General features: G+C 40.0%; 1 protein-coding gene across 1 annotated transcript in view; it reads left to right on the top strand.

Moving 5' to 3' along the window:
- The window catches only part of LOC101537729 (probable glutamate--tRNA ligase, mitochondrial), a 57,467-nt gene that overhangs the window by 12,403 nt on the left and 22,867 nt on the right, over positions 1-22,197 (top strand). Inside the window, 2 exon segments of the mRNA XM_055142021.1 lie at positions 3,086-3,273; positions 10,072-10,225. Of these exon segments, the coding sequence (XP_054997996.1) occupies positions 3,086-3,273; positions 10,072-10,225 (342 nt within the window).

Genomic DNA, 22,197 nt, shown 5'->3' with positions numbered 1-22,197 from the left:
CCTTATTAGATGGAATAATGCCCAATTAGTGATGATTTAATATAGCAAATTAGACCTTTAAATAATTAGCCCTTACATGCAAAAATCTGGCTGTGGTCTAAGAGTGTAATTATGATTCTACAATTGACTTCCCTGGTGATTTTCTGGCTTTGATAGGCATATTAATAGAAACAGAATTTTTATGTTCTTACACCCAGAGCACATCTCCTACCTTTCCCAAACCAAAGCAACAGCTTCTCATGTTTGTTAAATCAAAATGAATGCTACCCTCAAGAACACAACTATGACACATGTGCTGCCCAAGCCCATGTGCTGTTTGTGTCCACATGGCCAAGAACATGTGGTTCCCACATCTTCCCTCTTGAGATGTGTACTTTCATGCCTTCATATCTCACTCTGGGATGTGTGTAGGGGTTCTCTCCACCCTGGGAGAAGCCTGGTTCTCTCTTGAGCATGTTACTCTCACTTTCTCTCCCTCCTTCCCCTTCTTAAAAACCTCCAAATAAAATCTGTTTTTGCTTAAAAAAAAAAAAAAGGAACACAATCACATGAGCACATAAGTTCAAGAGACTTGGCAATAATAGATAACTTTGCATAAGAGCAAAGTTTTTAAAAAATAAAATATTCAACATACATTTACTGGATGCTAAACACTATTTCTTATATTTTTATGACAGAATCAATACACAGTTAAATGAAAATGTTAGCAGCAAATACCATGCTGGTTTTCTAACAGCTGCCTCATGACATCTGGACTGATAATGTGAGACTCATAATTTTCCTGAAGGGAAAAAAATGACAAATTCCCCCAAATCTGCATCTATCAGATGAGTTTGGAATTGGCTTTTGCTGTATTTCTTTCTCCCTCTTATTTCTTTTAGCAATATGTTAATTATAAATTTTGTGTCAATAATTTAAAGTTGAAATCACTAGCATCTAATTGATTTCTGTGCAACTTCTAGGACTTAAGACATTAAAATACACCCCAATCTACATGGTGGAAGTGTATCTATTCATTAATGCTATAGCTAAACAATAGCAAATAGAGCTCTCCCTCATATTTTTACTATCTAGGATTTTACTGTGTCAATATATTCAGATTTCTATGATCATCCATATTGTATTATAGTTCTAAGAATTTTAAGGAGTAACATTGGTTTGTCCTTTCTCCCCCCCACAGGGCGCTTAGGTTTATTGAGTTACTCCCATAATAGTGCTCCCGAGGCACACTCAGTTCCATAGCGGCATTCCCAATACTCTGTGTTTATCTTCAACCTCTTCTTTGTGTTCCTCTTCCTCTATTTGTTAATCACAATTATCCACAAATCACACCCTGTAATCTGTAAGTCAAATCTTCTGAGGGCTATGGATTTTGTGTATGTAAGTGAATTATTGCTTTTCTCTTTCCTTTATGTCCTTTGCATAGTTTATTTTAGTGCAATGGACTTTTGTGTAGACACAGGAAGATAGTTAATGCTATGCTTTTGTAACATGGAAGTTAATTTAATCTAAATATTTATTCCTGGGCATCTGTCATATTTATTTGACTTAAGCCTCAGTTACTGAAGTCAAGTAAGTTCCTAACAGCCTACAAAAGGATTTCACCAAGGGATATGAATGGACCCACGGCAAGCCATAAGCTGCTCTGGCATCGAAAAGGGACAGGCTAAGTGCCATAAGAAGTATAATAAGCTAAGAGCACCATCATGAAACAAACTCTGACATGACCCAAAAAGAAGTGAGTGAATAAGGACCCTGTTGGGGTTAGGAAAAATTAACATGGTCTGAAGACTGTAGTCTGGGATATATAGCAAGATGTCCCAAAGAAGAGCCACCCTTTAAGTTTCATATATCTCTTACTGTGTTCATACAAAATGTGTAGAAATACTGAATACTAAGAAGTAAATTTGATATGATTGTTTAAATGGATTACTAGCAAAGGAAAGGAGAAAGCAATATACCCTTAGATGGTATTCGGCCCTTGGGCAGATCTCCTAGTAGGAATCTAGAATGCTGGAGCTCCTAAATGAGATTCTCTCCCTGGGTGGATTTCCTAGAAAGGTTTTGCATCTGTTCATTGTTTATTATAATGTTCAACCACACCTATGTGTAATGGCTACCCCCCAACCCTTCATAATTTCTCTATTACTAATGCTGAGCGACTTAAATAAATGGCCACTGATTACCAACTAGCTTGTGGCCCCTGTTCCTTCGTTCATCTGTCAGCCAGCCACGGGGGACAGGGAGCATCCCAAATGCACCACAGAACCCCTAGGTCACTGCGAAATGGTGACTCCGGAGCAATGACACACTCACTCCAGACTTTTGCATCCACTGAAAGTTTAGCACAATTCCCTGAGTAGTAATTTTTACTTCAACCCTTCCTCAAGTCAAATATTTCCACTAATTAGTTGTCTAGGATAGCTCTGTGGAGGATAGCCTACCTAGGTGGCAGAGATACACATATTGATCATTACAACAAAATATGCAAAGTTTTTTGCAGTGTTCAGAAGCCACTCCTGGTAATCTGGAGATGATATGGTATTGGGGATCCAACTCAGGCTTCCTGTATGCAAACATGACCAATCTGTTCAGCTCTTTCTCCAACATGCAAGTAGTAAAAGTTTTAGAGCATTTGTAACCTTAATCAATAGAATCTCCAACTCTTACAGAATCAAGAAATAATTAGGAGCCAAAAATTTTTTTGAATCTAAAAGAAAGTTAATTCATGAAAGTATTTTTTTTCTTTTTGGGTCACACCCAGAGATGCTCAGGGTTACTCCTGGCTCTGCACTCAGGAACTGAATTACTCCTGGCAATGCTTGGGAGACCATATGGGATGCCGGGGATCAAACCTGGGTCAGTCTCATGCAAGACAAATGCCCTACCCACTGTACTATCGCTCTGGCCCATGGAAGCATTTCTTGAGGATGTGAGAAAGATAAAAAGTGAGGAGATGGAAAAGTGACTAGTTTTAAATGTGGTCATAGGGACTTTTGAATTGCATTTTTAATTTTCTTTGAGATGCCTAAGTAAAGATTTGAATTAATTTTAAATAATTTTGATTAATGAATTCTTTGAACAGGACAACATGTTGAGATGGTCAGCTCGGAGCCTTTGGGTTCATGAAGGTTACAAGAGAAATACCTGTGAAGGTGTCTGGGACATGCTGGAGACAGGAATGAAAGGGAAAAATTCAGAGGTGACAGTCAGCTTGAAGCATGAGCAGTTGCTGAGGCAAAGATATTCCCCTGCCTGTGATTTATGGCTCAAGTCAGTCACAGAGAAAGAGAAGGGAGAAAAATCAACATGTCTAGGAACAATTAGATAAATATTAACAATGTTCTTTTTCCAAGTTGTTCTTTAGAAAACCACACATTTGGCTACATTGTTCTTGGACATTTCCAAGCTAGGAAGAAGCATTTATCTCAAAATATGTATACTGTTTAGTAGGTAGAACTAAGCATTGCATATTTGCAATTAAACACTAATTCCTTTCATTTTGTTGTGGTGTCAGGGATCAAATCCAGCACCTCATACATGCAAGGCATGTGCTCTGCCACTGAGCCACATCCCGGGCCTGACCCAATGTAGCCTTGAAGTATCTGTAAGCCAGAGAGGAGAAAGTCATATTTTGTTCTTCCTTTAGAGAAATAGTTACTCTCTGTAAAATAACAGAAAAAAAATTTTTTTTCAAAAAAATAGGATCCTGGGCACCTGCATTTAATGGTACCAGGAAACTAAGCTAATCTCCTTCCTTCTCTTTCTGGCTTGTTTTCCCAGCCTGAGCCATTCTGAAAGTCAGAGCTCTCCTTGGGTGTCCAGAAACATTTCTTTATTCTGAACTGACAGATTCAGGCCATTTCCCCTTTATTGGGAGTTTTTGCTCATGGTGTATCATAGTTTTAAAATTATATTTTATTAACACACATTTACCTCTCATTTTCAGAATTAAACATTTATTCAAACTTTAAACCCAAACATATCAGCCAGAAACTTGAGGGTCCTCCTTGCCCAACTTCTCCTTTTTGGAGGGGACCTCCGGTATCGGGAGTTTAACCTCCTTGATATCATGTTTTCATCTCCCTGCCAGCCCTGCCTTGATTAGGCCTCATTCACTCTGTTTTGGTGAGCTGCTGCTGTGTCACTGAGAGCTTATCCCTGTAACTTCACACGTGTCACATCCCAGAGTGAAATGCTAGATATCTCCTTTGCCCTGTTGGGTAAAAATCCTCAGCTTTTAAGCATAACTGGGAAAGTGTTGGGGGTTTGGTTGTTGCTGCTTAGTGTTATATCTTTTCCCCCTCTCCTGAACCTTCTTTCCCCACTGTGAGTCAATTATCCTGAACCTCTGGAAAGTCTCCAGAAGCACCATGCTCCCTCCAGAGCTTCCTGCTGTATCACATGCTTGTGTGTGTCCACAAGGGCCCTCCCCACCCCCCCCACAGCCCTGACCCCCTCTGGAAATCCTCACCTCAATTGTCTGCCTCCAGCCATAGCATGAAACTCCTAATTGCCCAGCTAGACTTGAGAATTGCCTTCTGAACTCCCTTCACCCCTGTCTCCTCTCTCACAACTGCCCTTGTCACCTGGAGTTAGTGTGATCTGACAGTGAACTCCGGTTCTTATTGCACTCTGCCCTCCTCAAGGGCAGAGCTAGAATGCTGCATGGCATATTGCTAGGAAAAGTAAATAAACAGAGCAGAATTGGGGCGCCTTAGAACACAGAAGGGCAATTTCATCACAGGCCTGACTCCTCTGATCAGACTGCAGAGAGCATCACTGCCACGTAGGAGTGATGACTTGAGGTAGCCCTTCTGTCTTTCTGGAGCAAAACGGGGCAGACAGTCTATAAAGCTCATTTTGACTCTTGTTCAAGTCAGCTAGACTTTTTTTTAATTGAACCACAGTGAGATACACAGTTACAAAGTTGTTCATGATTCGGTTTGTCATGTGTTCCAATACCTGTTATATGTTCCAATACCTGTCCTTGCACAGTATACATTTTCCACCACCAATGTTCCCAGTTTCCCTCCCACCCACCCACATTTCTGCCTGCGTTTATGACAGGTACTCTCTTTCTTTCTCTCTCTCTCTCTCTCTCTCTCTCTCTCTCTCTCTCTCTCTCTCTCTCTCTCTCTCCCTCTCCCTCTCTCTCTCTCTTTCTCTCTCTCTCTCTCCCTCTCCCTCCCACCCCCATTTCTCTCTCCCTCTCTCTCTTCTTTTTAGGCATTATGATTTTCAATATAGATATTGAAAGATTATAATGTATATCTCTTTCCCTACTTTCAACACTCAGTTCTTATCTAGAGTTATCATTTCTAACTATTATTGTAGAGTGGTACCTTCTCTATCCTAACTGCCCTCTGCCCCACATACACTTGTGGCAAACTTCCAACTCTATTTTTCCTGGCCTTGGATATTAGTCTCATACAATTCTTTTTTATATCCCACAAATGAGTGCAGTCATTCTCTATCTGTCTCTTTCCTTCAGATTCATTTCACTCAGCACAATACTCTCCATGTCCATCCATTTATAAGCAAATTTCATTACTTCATTTTTCCTAACAGTTGCATTATATCCCATGTGTCAATGCACCATATTTTCTTTATCCACACATCTGTCTTGGGCACTCAGGTTTTTTCCAGATTCTGGCTATTGTGAATATAGCAATGAACATAGAAGTACAAATGGTGTTTCTGCTGTGTGTATTTGGGCCCCCAGGGTATATACCTAGAAGTGGTATTGCTAGGTCAAATGGGAATTAAATTTCTAGTTTTGGGAGGAATGTTCATATTGTTTTCCAAAATGGCTGGACCACTCATCATTCCCACCATCAATAAATAAGAACTCCTCTCTCCCCGCATCCACACCAGCACTGGTTGTTCTTGTTCTTTTTGATGTATGCTAGTCTCTGGTATAAGATGATATCTCACTATCATTTTGATTTGTATCTCCCTGATTATTAGTGCTGCAGAGCACATTTTCTGTGCCTTTTGACCATTTGAATTTCTTCCTTGAGGAAGTTTCTATTTATTTCTTCTCCTTATTTTTTTTTGATGGGATGGCTGTTCTTTTCTTGTAAAGTTCCATCAGTGCCTTGTATATCTTAGATATTAACACCTCATCAGATGGGTATTAGGTAAAAATTTTTTCCCATTCCATGGACTGTCTTTATATCCTGGTTACCATTTCATTTGAGGTGCAGAAGCATCTTAATTTTATTTAGTACCATTTTTTCCCTTCCACTTGCTTGATCAGTGCTGTTTCATCTTTGAAGATGCATTTAGCTTCAGTGTCTTAGAGGTTTTGCCTGTGTTTTCTTCCAGGTACCTTATGGGTTCAGGTCTGATTTTGAGGTCTTTAATCAATTTTGATCATTTTGATCTGACTTTTGATCCCATTTTTCTACTCTACTCCAATACTGTTTTGATTAGTACTGTTTGAAGTTGAGGAAGGTGATGCCTCCATCTTCTTTTTCCAAGGATTGCTTTAGCTATTCTTGGGGCCTTATTGTTCCATATAAATTTCAGGAGTATTTGATCTATTTCTTTGACAAATGTAATGGGTATCTTTATAGGTACTGCATTGAATCTGTATAATTCTTTGGGAGTATTGCCATTTTGATGTGTTAATCCTCCCAATCCATGAGCAGGGGGTATGTCTCCACTTCCTTGTGTTCCCTTTTGTTTCTTAAAGTAGTATTTGTAGTTTTCTTTGTATAGGTCCTTAACCTCCTTAGTTAAGCCAAGGTTAACTAAGGAGGCACAATTCTGAACGGGATTGTTGGGTTTTTTTAAATATCCCTTTCTTCTCTTTCATTACTTGTGTATAAGAAAGCCAAGAACTTTTGTGTACTGATTTTGTAACCTGCCACTTTACTATACAGATATATTGTTTCTAGGACCTTTTTTGTCGTTTGGGGGATTTTCTAAGTATAGCATTATGTAATCTGTAAATGGTGAAAGCTTGACTTCTTCCCTTCCTATCTATATGCCCTTGATATCTTTTTCTTGCTTAACTGCTATCATAGGCAAGTACTTCCAGTACTATATTGAATAGAAGCGTGAGAGTGAGCACCCTTGTCTTGTGCTTGATCTTAGAGGGAAGGCTTTTTATTTCTCTCCATTGAGGATAATGCTTGTTGTGGGCTTGTGGTAGATAACTTTGACTATATTGAGGAACATTCCTTCAACTCCCATTTTATTCAGAGTTTTTATCATGAATGGGTGCTGGATCTTGTCAAATGCTTTCTTTGCGTCTATTGATATGATCATATGATTTTTTTCCTTTTAATAGGTATAGTATATTATGTTAGTTGACTTGCAAATGTTAAACCATCTTTGCATCCCCCAGGTGAATCCTGCTTGGTCATCATCTTTTTGATGAGTCGTTGAATTCTATTTGCTAGAATTTTGTTGAGGATCTTTGTTTCTGTGTTAAACACTGGTATCAGCCTGTAATTCGTTTTTTTGTGCTTTCTCTGTCTGCTTTTGGTATCAGGGTGATATTTGCCTCATGGAAACTGTTTGGGAGTGTTTGTGTTTCTTCAGTTTCCTGGAAAAGCTTGAAAAGGATTGGCAGTAATCCCTCTTTAAAGGTTTGAAAGAATTCACTAGTGAATCCACCTGGACCTGCTCTTTTGTTTTGGGGAAGACTTTTGAGTTCCATTTCAATTTCCTCAATAATTATAGGTCTATTCAGGTATTCCACATATTCTTGGTTCAGCCTTGAAAGGTTATAGGAATCCAGGAATTTATTCATTTCTTCTAGGTTTACTTGATTCATGGCATTAAGATTCTCAAAACAATCTTTGATGATCCTTTGAATTTCTGTGATTTCTGTTGTGATGTCACTTCTTTCATTTCTGATTTGGTTTATTAGGGTTCTCTCTTTGTGAGTCTCACTAGTGGTTTATCGATCTTGTTTATTTTTTCAGAGAACCAGCTCTTGAATTCACTGGAGTTTCAGATTGTTTCTTGGACTTCTAGCTCATTCATTTCTGCCTCAAGTTTTATTATTTCCTTCCTCCTGCCTGGTTTGGGCTCCTTTTGTTAGTCATTTTCCAAGATATTTAACTGTAAAGTCAAATAATTTAAATGGGCCCTTTCTTCCTTCCAGATATATGCTTGCAAAGCTTAAAAACTTCCCTCTTAACACTGCTTTTGCTATATCCCACAAGTCCTGGTGGCTCGTGTCCACAATCTCATTTGCTTCCAGAAATCTTTTGATTTCCTCTTCGATCTCCTTTCTAAATCAACAGTAACAAGCTGTTCAGTTTCAAAATGTTTTATTTGATACTCCATTTCTGTGTGTGATTAACTTCTCTTTTCAGTGCATCATGGTCTGGAAAGATAGTTGAAACAATTTTTATTCTCTTAATTTCATAGGTATGTTTTGTAACCCAGCATGTGGTCTGTCTTGGAGAATGTCCCATATGGATTGGAAAAGAATATATCACTGAAAAAGAATATAGCTTCTTTGGGGGGAAGGGGAGGTTGAAAAGCCCTGTATATATGTTCTATCCCCATCTCGTTCCATTTTATCCTTCAAAGTCAGTATTGCCTTGCTGAGTTTTAGTCTCATTTATCTATCAAGGGGTGACAAGGCTCAACATTTTTATACTCTGTTTTTGTTTACTTGTATTTTTAAGCAATATTTTTTTACTTGAATCACCATGTGGTTCACAGTTACAGACTTCTTCATGATTGGGTTTCAGTCATACAATGTTCCAACACCTGTCCCTTCACCAGTGTACATTTCCCACCACCAATGTCCCCAGTTTCCCTCCTGCCACCCCCCGCCTCCTAGCCTATCTCTATGACAGATACTTTTCCTGTCTCTCTCTCCCCATCTCTCTTTCTGTCTTTCTCTCTCCTCTCTCTTTCTTTTTGAAGGCCAGTCTTTTTAACTTACAATAAAAACTTTTGTCTTTATACATGACATGGCAGTCAACATGGAAGCTCTTAGTCACCAGAGCTGGACAGATTCTTGGAGGCTAATCACTTTTCAGGATCCTTTTTTTCAATTTTTAATTCCAGATTCTTTTCTCTCCTACCATCTCAGCAACTCATTTACTATGATGATTCTTACCTATTATTTAGCTCTTTAGAGTCATTTACGTAGGAGCTATCAACAAACACACCCTCCTTTTACCCTTACAGTATTTTATCCTTATAATATACTCTCATGGCATGGTCACCTGTGACTCAGGCCACAGCCAGAGATGATGTTATACTCCATTATTTTTGTGTTCATGATTGTTAGTCCATCCTGAACAAGGACCCAAAGTGTGTTTTGGAAGGAGGGGACAGTGGAAGGGCTGGTGATCAGAGACGTTCTTCTGTGTTCTAACTAGCACCATAGGAGAAGGAAATTCTGCCTCTTCTTGGTTTAAACTGTTAACTTTGAGAATGTAATACCAACATCTTTGGCATTCACTTCTGTTTTCTTTCCATGGGTCAAAACCCCATTTACTATAGAAATGGTTGAAATGAAGCAGAGATTACATAGTTAGAGGTAAAGGGTGGGAACTTACGAGGAGGTGTGAAGAAAGAAGGAAGGAGGGAGGGAAGGAGAGTGGGAGGAAGAAAATATAGCATAGTGTCTATAATGAGATATTATTTATCCCTGTGAAGGAAGGAAACCTTTGTTTTTTGTGGTATGACAAACTTTGAGGGCATTACGCTAAGTGAAATAAGCCAAAGAAAACTACGACTGATATGTAGTCTACAGTTATATGTAGACTCTCTGAACACAGCAGAAGTACCCACCACCCCCCAGAAAAATACTAAACTCAAAATACATAACAGATGGATGGTTGCTGGAAACAGAGGAGGGGGGCCAGGGGGAATCTAGTGAAAATCCTTATAGCATACCAGAGGGCTGGAATTTGTGCTCTGCATAGAAAGTCACAGGTTCTCTCCACCACAAAGTGGTCCCCAGAAAGTAGGCACACTCCACCCCCCAGTATGCTGAGTATGACCTTAGAGATTTTTTTAAGGAATTTCTGTATCCAATATAAATTGTATGGATCTATGTCTTTTTGAATTAATGTCTTTGTATTTGAGGAAAGGAGAGGGTAAATGCCAAGAAATAAAATCACTGGTCCAGACACTCACCCACCAGCTTCTGGGCGACGGGGGCTCCCCTGGAACCTCCCAACCCCCTGCGCTGCGTGGACACGCCTCTCCGCTCCTCCACAAAGCTGCAACTCTCAATCAGGTACTCACTCAGACCATCCTGACTCCGCCTACCCCGCCCAGTGTCCCAAGAGATTACTGGGGGCATGGCCTGTATCTCAGGGGTTGTGGCCTCAAAAGGGCCACCTGTGGGAGCAGTTGTAATTTTTCTTACATTATACTCTGTATAACCTATTTCTTTGGAAAACACGCTGGCCGTCTCAATCACTCTATGCCAAATAGTCCTTTACCTGATTCTAACTTCACAAAAACTGTCAGTGAACAATAGAAGGTGCACAAACTCCTCGTAAAGAGAGCATAGCCTTAAGTCATCAATAGAGGCCCCACATAAATCAGGAGGAGCGCCTGAGAGTAAGGAAGCATTCTAGAATAGGAACAAGGTTACCAGCGTCAACTTAGTACAAACAGAATCCCCCCTGCAGCAAGAGGGAATAGGGATAGACAACTAGAAGGTACCAACTCTGCACTTCCATAACAATATGAAGAAGCAGCTAAAATACCGTCTACAAAGAGAAGATGAAGAAAAGATTCCAGAAATTTCCACAGGGGTTACCCACATGCAGAACCTCTCAGAAAAAGAATTCAGAGAGGAAATCTTGAAGAGGGTCGATGTACTCAAAGCAACCATGGAACAGACATCCAATAAATTAAGGGAGGATATGAATGAAGCTTTGGAAGGGTCAGCCAAGAAAATGCAGGAAGAAATGAGAGCAGAAATTTCAAAGCTACGAACAGTTGTCACAAAGCTATGAACAGAAGTCACACAAATAAAGGAATTGGTAGATGAATTAAAAATCTCAGTAGGTGCCCTCAACAGTAGAATGACTACAGCCGAAGACAGAATAACAGTGAACTTGAAGATGAGCTGCAGAAAGCTTATAGGCAACAACAAATAATGGCAAAAGACTTCAAAATGGTTCAGAGCATGTCAGAGTCCTAGGGGATGACCTCAAGAGGAACAACATAAGAATCATTGGAGTACCAGAAGCACAGGGAAGTAACCCCAATGAAAAAAACACAGTCAAAGACATCATTGCTAAGAAATTCCAGAGCTGGAGAAGGCAGGCTTCCAGATCCAAGGAGCCCAAAGAGTACCAGCAAAAAGAGACCCAAATAAAAAGACTCCAAGGCATATCATAGTCAGAATGATGGATGCTGTGGATAGAGATGCAATACTGCAAGCAACAAGGTCAAGGAAGGAAATCACATACAAAGGAGCACCCCTTAGACTTACAGCAGATCTATCAGAGGAAACCCTCCAAGCCCGAAGACAATGGTGGGACATAGTGAAAAAACTCAACGAAATAAATGCCTCACCAAGAATACTCTATCTGGCTAAACTCTCACTCAAACTCGAAGGACCCATAAACTGTTTCATAGATAAACAACAGCTCAGGAATGTCATAGACTCAAAACCAAACTTAAAAGAAGGACTAGGGGCTGGAGTGATAGCATAGCGGCTAGGACATTTGCCTTGCATGCAGCCGACCCGAGTTCAAATCCCAGCATCCCATATGGTCCCCTGAGCACCACCAGGAGTAATTCCTGAGTGCAGAGCCAGGAGTAACCCCTGTGCATCGCCAGGTGTGACCCAAAAAAAAGGGGAAAAAAAGAAGGACTAAAGGGGTTATTGTAAGTCAAATAAGAACCCCACAAGAACAACAAACCTCACAGAAAAAAAGCCATAAAACCCCATGACAATAATCTCTCTCAATCTCAATGGCCTAAATGCACCAATTAAGAGACACAGAGTGGCAAAACGGATTCAGAAACTAAACCCAACATTCTGCTGCCTGCAAGATACACACCTGAACAGTCAGAGCAAACACAGACCCAAAGTCAAAGGGTGGAAAACAATCCTGCAAGCAAACAATTCCCTCAAAAAAGCTGGGGTGGCCATACTAGTATCCAACAACATAGATTTCAGGTTGAAAAAGATTAAAAGGGACAGCGAAGGTCACTTTCTATTTATCAAGGGATATGTGCAACAGGAAGAAATCTCACTCTTAAATGTATATGCTCCTAAGGAGAGACCGGCTAAATACTTAAAACGTCTCCAAGCAGATTTTAAGGAGGACATCACTAACAGCACAATAATAGTCAGAGACTTCAACACTGCCTTATCACCTCTGGATAGATCGACAAGAACAAAACTCAGCAAGGAAACACTGACTCTGAAGGAAGAAATAGAAGAGAGAGGCCTAATAGACCTATACAGGGCTCTACAGCCCAAAAAGAAAGAATACACATTCTTTTCCAGTGCACATGGAACATTTTCCAAAATAGACCATGTACTGGGCCACAAAACATACCTCAATAGAATCAGAAAAATAGAAATGTATCAACTTCTTAGACCACGATGTGCTGAAGATAGAAGCTAATCACACACAGATGCAGAGAATTAAAACAAAAACCTGGAAATTAAACAGCTCAGTGTTGGACAATGAGTGGGTCAGGAAGGAAATAAAGGAAGAAATCAAGAGATACCTCGAAACAAATGAGAATGAAGACACAAGCTATGGGACGCAGCTAAAGCTGTATTAAAGGGAAAAATTATAGCTCTGCAAGCATTCCTTAGGAAGGAAGAAAGGGCCTACATAGATAGCTTGACTTCACAGCTCAATGCTTTAGAAAAGGACCAGAAAAAGGAACCCAAACCAGACCGAAAGAAAGAAATAACAAAAATTAGAGCAGAAATGAACGACATGGAAACCCAGAAAACAATCCAAAAGGCCAATGAAACCAAGAGCTGGTTCTTTGAGAAAATAAACAAGATTGATAAACCGCTAGCAAGGCTCACAAAGAAAGAGAGAGAAAGAACCCAAATAAACTGAATCAGGAATAAAAAGTGGGACATCACAACAGAAACCAATGAAATTCAAAAGATTGTCAGAGACTACTTTGAAAGTCTATATGCCACAAAACAAGAGAACCTAGAAGAAATGGATGAATTCCTTGATTCCTACAATCTCCCAACACTGAACCAAGAAGACTTGGAATATCTGAATAGACCCATTAATATCAAGGAAATTGAAATTGTAATCAAAAGTCTCCCCAAAAACAAAAGCCCAGGTCCAGATGGATTCACTGGCGAATTCTTCCAAACATTTGAAGAAGACCTGTTGCCAGTTCTCCTCAAGCTTTTCCAGGAAATTGAAAAAACACGAACTCTCCCAAACAGCTTCTATGAAGCACATATCACCCTAATACCAAAAGCTAACAAAGACACCACTAACAAAGAAAATTATAGACCAATATCCCTGATGAACACTGATGCAAAGATCCTCAACAAAATATTAGCAAATAGGATCCAACAACTCATCAAAAAGATCATACACCATGACCAAGTGGGATTCATCCCGGGGATGCAAGGATGGTTTAACATTCGGAAATCAATCAACATAATCCATCATATCAACAAAAGTAAAGATAAAAACCATATTATCATATCAATAGATGCTGAGAAAGCACTTGACAAGATCCAACATTCGTTCATGATAAAAACCCTCACCAAAATGGGTTTTGGAGGAACTTTCCTCAAGATAGTCAAAGCCATCTACCACAAGCCTATGGCAAATGTTATCCTCAATAGGGAAAAAGTAAGGGCCTTTCCTCTAAGATCAGAGACAAGACAAGGATGCCCACTCTCAGCACTTCTGTTCAATATAGTACTGGAAGTACTTGCTATAGCTGTTAGGCAGGAAAAAAAGAGATTAAGGGAATCCAGATAAGAAAGGAAGAAATCAAACTCTCACTATTCACAGACGATATGATATTATACCTAGAGAAGCCTAAAGCCTCTACTAAGAAACTCTTATAAAAAAAATAGACTTGTACAGTAAAGTCGCAGTCTATAAAATCAATACCCAAAAGTCCATGGCTTTCCTATACGCCAATAATGAGACAGAGGAAAGAGACATGAAAAAAGCAGTCCCGTTCACAATTGTGCCCCAGAAAATCAAGTATCTCGGAATCAGCTTAACCAAGGAAGTAAAGAACCTCTACAAAGAAAACTATAAAACACTACTCCATGAAATAAAAGAGGACATGAGGAAATGGAAACATATCCCCTGCCCATAGATAGGGATAATCAACATTGTCAAAATGGTAATACTCCCCAAAGCATTACACAGATTCAACGTGATCCCTATAAGGATACCCATGACATTCTTCAAATAAATGGATCAAGCAATCCTGAAATTCATATGGAACAACAAACGCCCACCGATAGCTAAAACAATTCTTGGGGAAAAGACAATGGGAGGCATCACCCTCCCCAACCTTAAACTTTACTACAAAATGGTAGCAATTATAACAGCATGGTACTGGAACAAAGGCAGAGCCGAAAACCAATGGAACAGGGTGGAATATCCCTACACACAACCCCAAATGTATGACCATCTAATCTTTGATAAGGGAGCAAGAAATGTGAAGTGGAGCAAGAAAAACCTCTTTAACAAATGGTGCTGGCACAACTGGACAACCACATGCAAAAGAGTGGGCTTAGACCTCGACCTGACACCATGCAAAGTCAGATCAAAATGGCTTAAAGACCTCAACATCAGACCACAAACCATAAGGTACATTGAAGACAAGGTCAGCAAAACCCTCCATGATATTGAAGCTAAAGGTATCTTCAAAGATGACACAAAACTGACTAACCAAGTGGAAACAGGGATAAGCAAATGGGACTACATTAAAGTAGAAGCTTCTGCACCGCAAAAGATACAGTTACAGTTACCAGAACACAAAGACAATCTACAGAATGGGAAAGGATATTCATCCAATACCCATCAGATAAGGGGTTGATATCAATGGTGTATAAAGCACTGGTTGAACTCTACAAGAAGAAAACATCCAGCCCTATCAGAAAATGGGGTGAAGAAATGAACAGAAACTTTTCCAAGGAAGAGATACGAATGGCCGAAAGGCACATGAAAAGTGCTCTACATCACTAATCATCAGGGAGATGCAGATCAAAACAACCATGAAATACCACCTCACACCACAGAGATTGGTACACATCCAAAAGAACAAAAGCAACCACTGTTGGAGAGGGTTTGGGGAGAAAAGGACCCTGCTACACTGCTGGTGGGAATGCTGACTGGTCCAGCCCCTTTGGAAAGCAATATGGACAATTCTCAAAAAAAAAATAAGAAATTGAGTTTCCATTCGACCCAGCAATACCACTGCTGGGAATATATCCCAGAGAAGCAAAAACGTATAGTCGAAATGACATCTGCATTTATATGTTCATCACGGCACTGTTTACAATAGCCAGAATTTGGAAAAAACCCGAGTGCCCTAGTACAGATGACTGGTTGAAGAAACTTTGGTACATTTATACAGTGGAATACTATGCAGCTGTTAAAAAAATTAAGTCATGAACTTTACATATAAGTGGATCAACATGGAAAGTATCATGCTAAGTGAAATGAGTCAGAAAAAGAGAGAGACAGAAATAGAAATATTGCACTCATCTGTGGAATATAAAATAACAGAATAGGAGATTAACACCCAAAAATAATAGAAATAAGTACCAGGAGTTTGGCTCCATGGCTTGAAAGCTGGCCTCACATGCTGGGGGAAAAGGCAGCTCAGATAGAGAAGGGAACACCAAGTAAAATGTGGTTGGAGACCACGCGCGGGAAGGGAGATGCGTGCTGAAAGAAGACTAGAGACAACACAATGGCCACTCAATACCGCTATTGCAAACCACAACACCCAGTTGGAGAGAGAACAAAAGAGAATACCCTGCCACAGAGGCAGGGTGGGGTGGTGAGAGATGGGATTGGGGGGTGGGAGGGATACTGGTTTTATTGGTGGTGGAGAATGGGCACTGGTGGAGTTATGGGTTCTCGAACATTGTATGAGGAAAACACGAGCAGGAAAATGTGTAAATCTGTGACTGTACCCTCACGGTGATTCACTAATTAAAAAATAAATATTTTTTTAAAAAAATAAAAAGAAAAATCACTGGTCCATATGGCAACTGTAAACTTAGTTGTTTGGGTTTTTTTTTTTTTTTGAGAAACCTCTGTATTGCTGTTCATAGAGGCTGAACCAGACAATTTGCCACCAGCAGTGATCCAACATTTCTTTTTGATCATGTTTCACCCAATACCAGTTGTTTCCCATGTTCTTAATATTTGCCATTCTCGCTAATATGACATGATAATTCATTAGTACCTTCATTTTAATTTTCCTGGTGATAAGTGATAATGAACACTTTTTCATATATTTATTGTCCATCCCTATTTTCTCCCTGTGGAAGTGTCTGTTTATCTCCTCTCCCCATTTTGTGAGTTCTAGGGATCTAATGAAATCACATGTGACTATAATAAACAGTACTACATTGCATATTTGAAAGTTTCTAAGAGGGTACATCTTAACAATTCTTATCCCAAGAAAAATAAGCATAACTAAGTGAGCTTATGGATTATTAACTAAACTTGTTGTGGTAAGCACTTCACTATGTGTATATATGTATATACATAGTCACTATAGTGTGCACATTATACTCATACAATTTAATATGTCAATTATAGCTCTATCACTATTTTTAATCTGATAACTTTTATTCAGGGAGGCTTCCAAGCAATGTTCTGGAGACCCAGGGGCCAATCCTAGTGATTCTTGGTTTTCTGGGCTGGGCAGTTCAAGGAGCCCAGCAGTGCTGGGGGCCTCTAGGCCACACCAAGCAGTTGGATGGGGAGGGACATGTGTCCTCAGACCCCTGAGCTACCTTCCTGCCCCCTTAAATTGTTGTTTTAAAAAAACTAGGGGAAAAGGATTTGTTTGTGTTTGTGGCATCTTCAGTGTCCATCCTCTCCTAGAACCTGCCTGGGATTCAGTACTCAGAGCCTCAGGAGGCCTGTGGGAGGGAGGGTGTCACCGAGCAGTGCTTTGCAGCCACTGGGCTAAGGTTAATGATGGAAAGACTCTGGCAGAGAGAACTTTCTCTGTTGTCCTCCTTGCTGGAGTCCCAGCTATATGGAGCACATAGGGTTTAACATACATCCTTTGGGCTTAACATACATCCACAATTTGTGCCTCCACACCTTTTCTGCTCATTCCCCACTTCTCGGATCCCCAGCTGGGCCACCCAACTTGTTGGCTGCATGCCTTGCCACCCCGAATCCCAGTAGCCTCTATACATCTCCCCTCACTCACCTTCCTCTCCCCCAAGGCTTTTTCATCATGTGGGTTGCTAAGGTGAAGGGGCCTCAGTCTTACCCTGGTCCTGAGCTGTGGACCTTTCCCAGTGTCCTGCCATTCTCTTGGGAACAAAATAACCTCTGCCACTGGTGTCTTAGTCCCGGAACTCTCTGACAAGACATTTTTAAAGCCTCCAGTTAACCAAATTAAAACCCTAAAGTACAGTGTAATATGCACTTTAAAAAAAAAGTGTCTCCCAAGAAAATGTGAATATGACTAAGTTGAGAGGATCTTGAGTGATTTCTGTTGTAAGCAAGCAAGGCAGTGTGCTTGTGAGAGTGTGAAGTGCGAGGTGTGGGGCCATGAATCGTCTCTGCAGGGGAGAAAGACCTCCTTGATTGTCACAGTAGGGATCTGGGCTTATATGAGAAAAGGGGAAAACCACTGGACAGCTTGTGAGTAAAGCAATTTGACAATCAATCTGGAAGGTATTTGCCCATTGAAAGTGCCACTGGGTGAGGACTAAGTCTTTGCATAAAGTCTAAGAACCCATTTTGCATAAATATTCAGGTTTTATATAAGCTACAAAAATATTCACATCTTGGCTTGTTCTTCAAGCCTGTGTTCTCCCTGAAACATGTCTTGCTGGCCTCTTTCCACTCTGGAGAAGTCAGTGTTCTCTCTTGAATACACATCTCCTTTTCTTTCCCCTCACATCTTTCTAAATAAGTTTCAATAAAAGCCACCTTGATTCACACACACACAGAGAGAGAGAGAGAGAGAGAGAGAGAGACTGCTCCTCCAATTCATGCAGAGTAAGGAGGCAGAAAAGTAGAGTTCAACTAAATAAGAACTTTAATTTTTTATTTTAATTATTTTTCATCACTGATGAAATGAGGGGTGATTTTGCCCCTCTGGAGACTTATGGCAATATGCAAAAGCATTATTATTTCAACAGGGGGAGGAATTATACTCATGTTTCCTGGGTAGAGGTCAGAGGCACCTCTGAACTTCCCTTAGGCTGCATAAGATGCCCTCATCTGAGCATCATCTAAGCCAAACTGTCTGCAGTGCTCAGGCTGAGAATCCCTGCTCTACATTGTGTTTGAATGAACTGAGTTGGTCTTAGTGGGGGGGGGAGGGATTTTTGTTTTATTTTAATTTTTCCCCACTTCTCCTGACGTGTGTAACTTAAGTAAATTGCATTGAAACTCAACTACGTCAGCTTGAGAAATAAATGAATTGAATAGTTCATGTTGTCCTCTGAATCTGTGAGAGAACGAGGTGTCCCTTAATAGGATTTTTTTAATCCATGAAAACGAATTCATTTATACAATACATGCGAGAGAAAGTGATGGCGGGCAGGAGGAATTATTTTGGGGAAAGAGATGTGCAAATATTTCACAGGAAAGCAAGTTGAGGTGCCAGAGAAATAGAGCAGGAGGTAAGGCACAGGCTGCAGATCCTGGTTCCATCCTCAGTACCGCATATAATGCACAGCATATAGAGCAGCACCAGGGGTCACTCCTTGGCAGAGAGGCAGGAAATACCCTTAACAGCCAAGTATGGCCTACACATGCTCGCGCGCACACACACACACACACACACACACACACACACACACACACATACACACACATACACACACACATACACACACACATACACACACACACATACACACACACACACACACACACACACCTCTCCACAAGGAAGCAATTTGAAGTTTAAGAACTTGTTGCGAAGTCATGACTTAGATGATAAACCTACTGATAATGTGAAGTTGATTGTCTTTACATTTCCTGGGCTCCAAGAGGAGCCAGAGATAAAGTTACTGTGGAAGCGAAAAAATTAATCAAACATATTCTCTGAATTACAATGTATTTGGTTTCTATCTTTTTTCCTTTTTTCCCCCAAATATGGTACTAGGGTATTTATTTTCTTGCACACTTGCCGAACTCCACTTCTCTGATGGGTAATTTTCACCTCAAGAACATCAAAGGGTTTTTCCCACCCCATATAAAACCAGAAAATTTGTAACCTATGTTTTCAGAGGCTTTGAAATATAAAGTACATCCAGCTGTAGGAGCAACACGAAAATGGATTTCACGTTCAAAATGATCACAATTTGAAAAATCAAACTACACTGACACAGGCTATAGTCAAGAAATATATGTGAAGCAGTTAAACCGTTGCTATCATGGGATATTTTTAGTCTTTCTAACTGTGGAGTAAGAATGTATACTATTCCCCACTTCCCTTTATTTCTGAAAGTTTCTCAGATATTTAGATGTACCAAGGGAAACTAGTACCTGTGCTTCCTTGGTGTGGGTGAAGGAAATCCTTGACAGCAAATAGCACCATCTCCTTTTAAAAGAAAACTCAAAGCAAAAACAAATCAAGACCAAAACACCCTCATATCAAGTTTGACTTTTATGACAACTGTGTAGGAGGATTAATAAATGTTGTGAGTTCCTACAGAATAAATACATTGTTCAGAATAAGTAAAACAGATGCATGTACCGTTACCCACATAACTTTTGTATTTGCCCTCAGGTGAGTAGACAGATAATGGAGACACTCTGGTGTATTGTTAGTTCTGCTGAAGCACACACAATGTGATTGGCAGTTCAAGGGCTGGGCTTTCAGAATGAACTGATAGTGTACATTCTCTGTTGCCTTGCTCCTGTTTCCACTGTTCCTCCCTTCTAAACAATTTGATGCTTTTGAAATAAGTCTAGAATGGCTGGAGCGATAGCACAGCGGGTAGGGAGTTTGCCTTAAATGTGGCCAATCCTGTTTCGATTCCCAACTGCCCATATGGTCCCCTGAGCACCACCAGGAGTAATTTCTGAGTGCATGAACCAGGAGTAATCCCTGTGCATCATGGGGTGTGACCCAAAAAAGCCAAAAAAAATCTAGAAAAACTTGCTCCCACTTATTTGAGGTGTAGAACATGAAGAAATTTCCCTAACTTCTGTCCACACAATATTTATCCCTCTGTCCTGGGACCCTTGCTCTACTGAACCTCTGTTATCAGACAGAATGGAACAAACTAGCTGATTCTCTGTAGAATTACTAGTATTCCTTAAGCCTGCAAATACAAATGAAGAGCCCCAGAGTTCTTCAATTCTTGCATTTTCCTCATTACTTAATGTCATTAAAATCTACTTGATTGTCAAAAGTTAAAAATTTCCAATATAAGATAATGATGTACTAGGGAATGTCATGTGCAAAATGATGACTATAGTCAATATTGTTGCATAAAATATCTGTGACTTGTGAAGAGAGAAAAAGTTCTCATTTTTAAAATATTTGACACCTATATGAGGTCATTGATGTCAACTAAACCTACCGAAATAATTGTTTTACAATATACGTAAGTCAAATAGCATGCATCTTAAGCTTATATAGTACTGTATATTATGCTATAAGTAAAACTGGGGAAAACCCGTCTGAAATTCTCCCTGGTTACATAGGACTTTTTCATACTCATTTTGGAATGCAGCTGCAGCTGATTTATAATTGCAGCTATTCCCCCTTTTCAATTTATTAGCATCTGCAATTCTAACTACAGCATCTACCTTCCCAGGACATTTTCAACTGCATACTTCATTTGCTTAGGGAGTATTCCAAATTATATAGAGCTCAATAAGAAGATCTGCTAGAGTGTGACTAAGGTTGGTCTTGGAACTAAAAGCTTCAGTTACTTAGAACTACTCTGAAGCTCCAATACACCCTATTTTATTGCTTATCAGTCTTCTCTTTAATCTTTCTTGAAATTGATGTCTGGATTCATTAACCTTGTTCCACTCAGGAGGAGAAAATTGAATTGAGTGAAGCTGAGGAAGAAATGACTACACATGATATTTCCTGCATACATATTATATATACATAAAACAACAGAAAAAAACAGGAGAGTGAATAGAACCCACATAGTCAACAGATTTTTTTTATTTTTGTTATATAATCTAGAGGTCACAAAATACACCTTTTTAAAAAATACAATTAAACAGTTTTCTGACATAGACACATGATTGTGCAACCACCCATATTATTTCCAGAACATTTTCTCCTCCAAGTCTTACTTTTTCACCTCTTGGGGCCAAAGCAGAAGTGTAGGAAGTAAGACACATGTCTTGCATGCAGCTGTTTGAGCCAATCCTAGTTTGTTCCCCAGCACCACTATACGGTTCCCTGAGCACCAGCAGGGGTCACTCCTGAGCCACAGTCAAGAAGAGATCCTGAGGCACTGCATTATGTGGGCCAAAGCTCCTCCTCACTCTAATTTTAAAAAGCGTATTTGCATTATAGTGGTTTGAGAGGGGGTGTGTATAGTAAACAAAATAATGCACATGCACACACAGATATACACATACACATATACCCAACCCCCTGATTATTCATCCTTATTTCTAGAACCTGAGTTTGTTAAATTACATGGATAAGGGCAAAGAAGTTTATAGATGAAAATAAAGCTTTAATCAGCGGGTCCAATATGGGAGACTCTCCAGAATTATCTGCTCAGACACAATAGAATCACTAAGGTCCTTAAAAATGACAGAGGGACAAAAAGATCTTTGTTGAAGGCAGAAGAGAAGAGGTGATAATAGACAGAGGTCAGAACAGGAGTGCAGAGGTCTCTAGGAAGCTGAAAAGGCGAGGTCAGAGAGTCTCCCCAAGAGACTCCAGAAGGAATGCAACTGCACTGACATATTGATTGCAGTTCAGGAAGATCCATCCTGACATCTGGCCTGGAAGGTAGTGGCTTTGTGTTCAGACCATTAAATTTGTACAGCAACAGCAGAAAGTCAACAGTCAATGTGGTGGAGG

Source organism: Sorex araneus, chromosome 6, assembly GCF_027595985.1.
Source record: "Sorex araneus isolate mSorAra2 chromosome 6, mSorAra2.pri, whole genome shotgun sequence".
Lineage (NCBI taxonomy): Eukaryota > Metazoa > Chordata > Mammalia > Eulipotyphla > Soricidae > Sorex > Sorex araneus.
The sequence above is the reverse complement of the archived record's forward strand: the minus strand, read 5'-3'. Positions and strand labels throughout refer to the sequence as shown.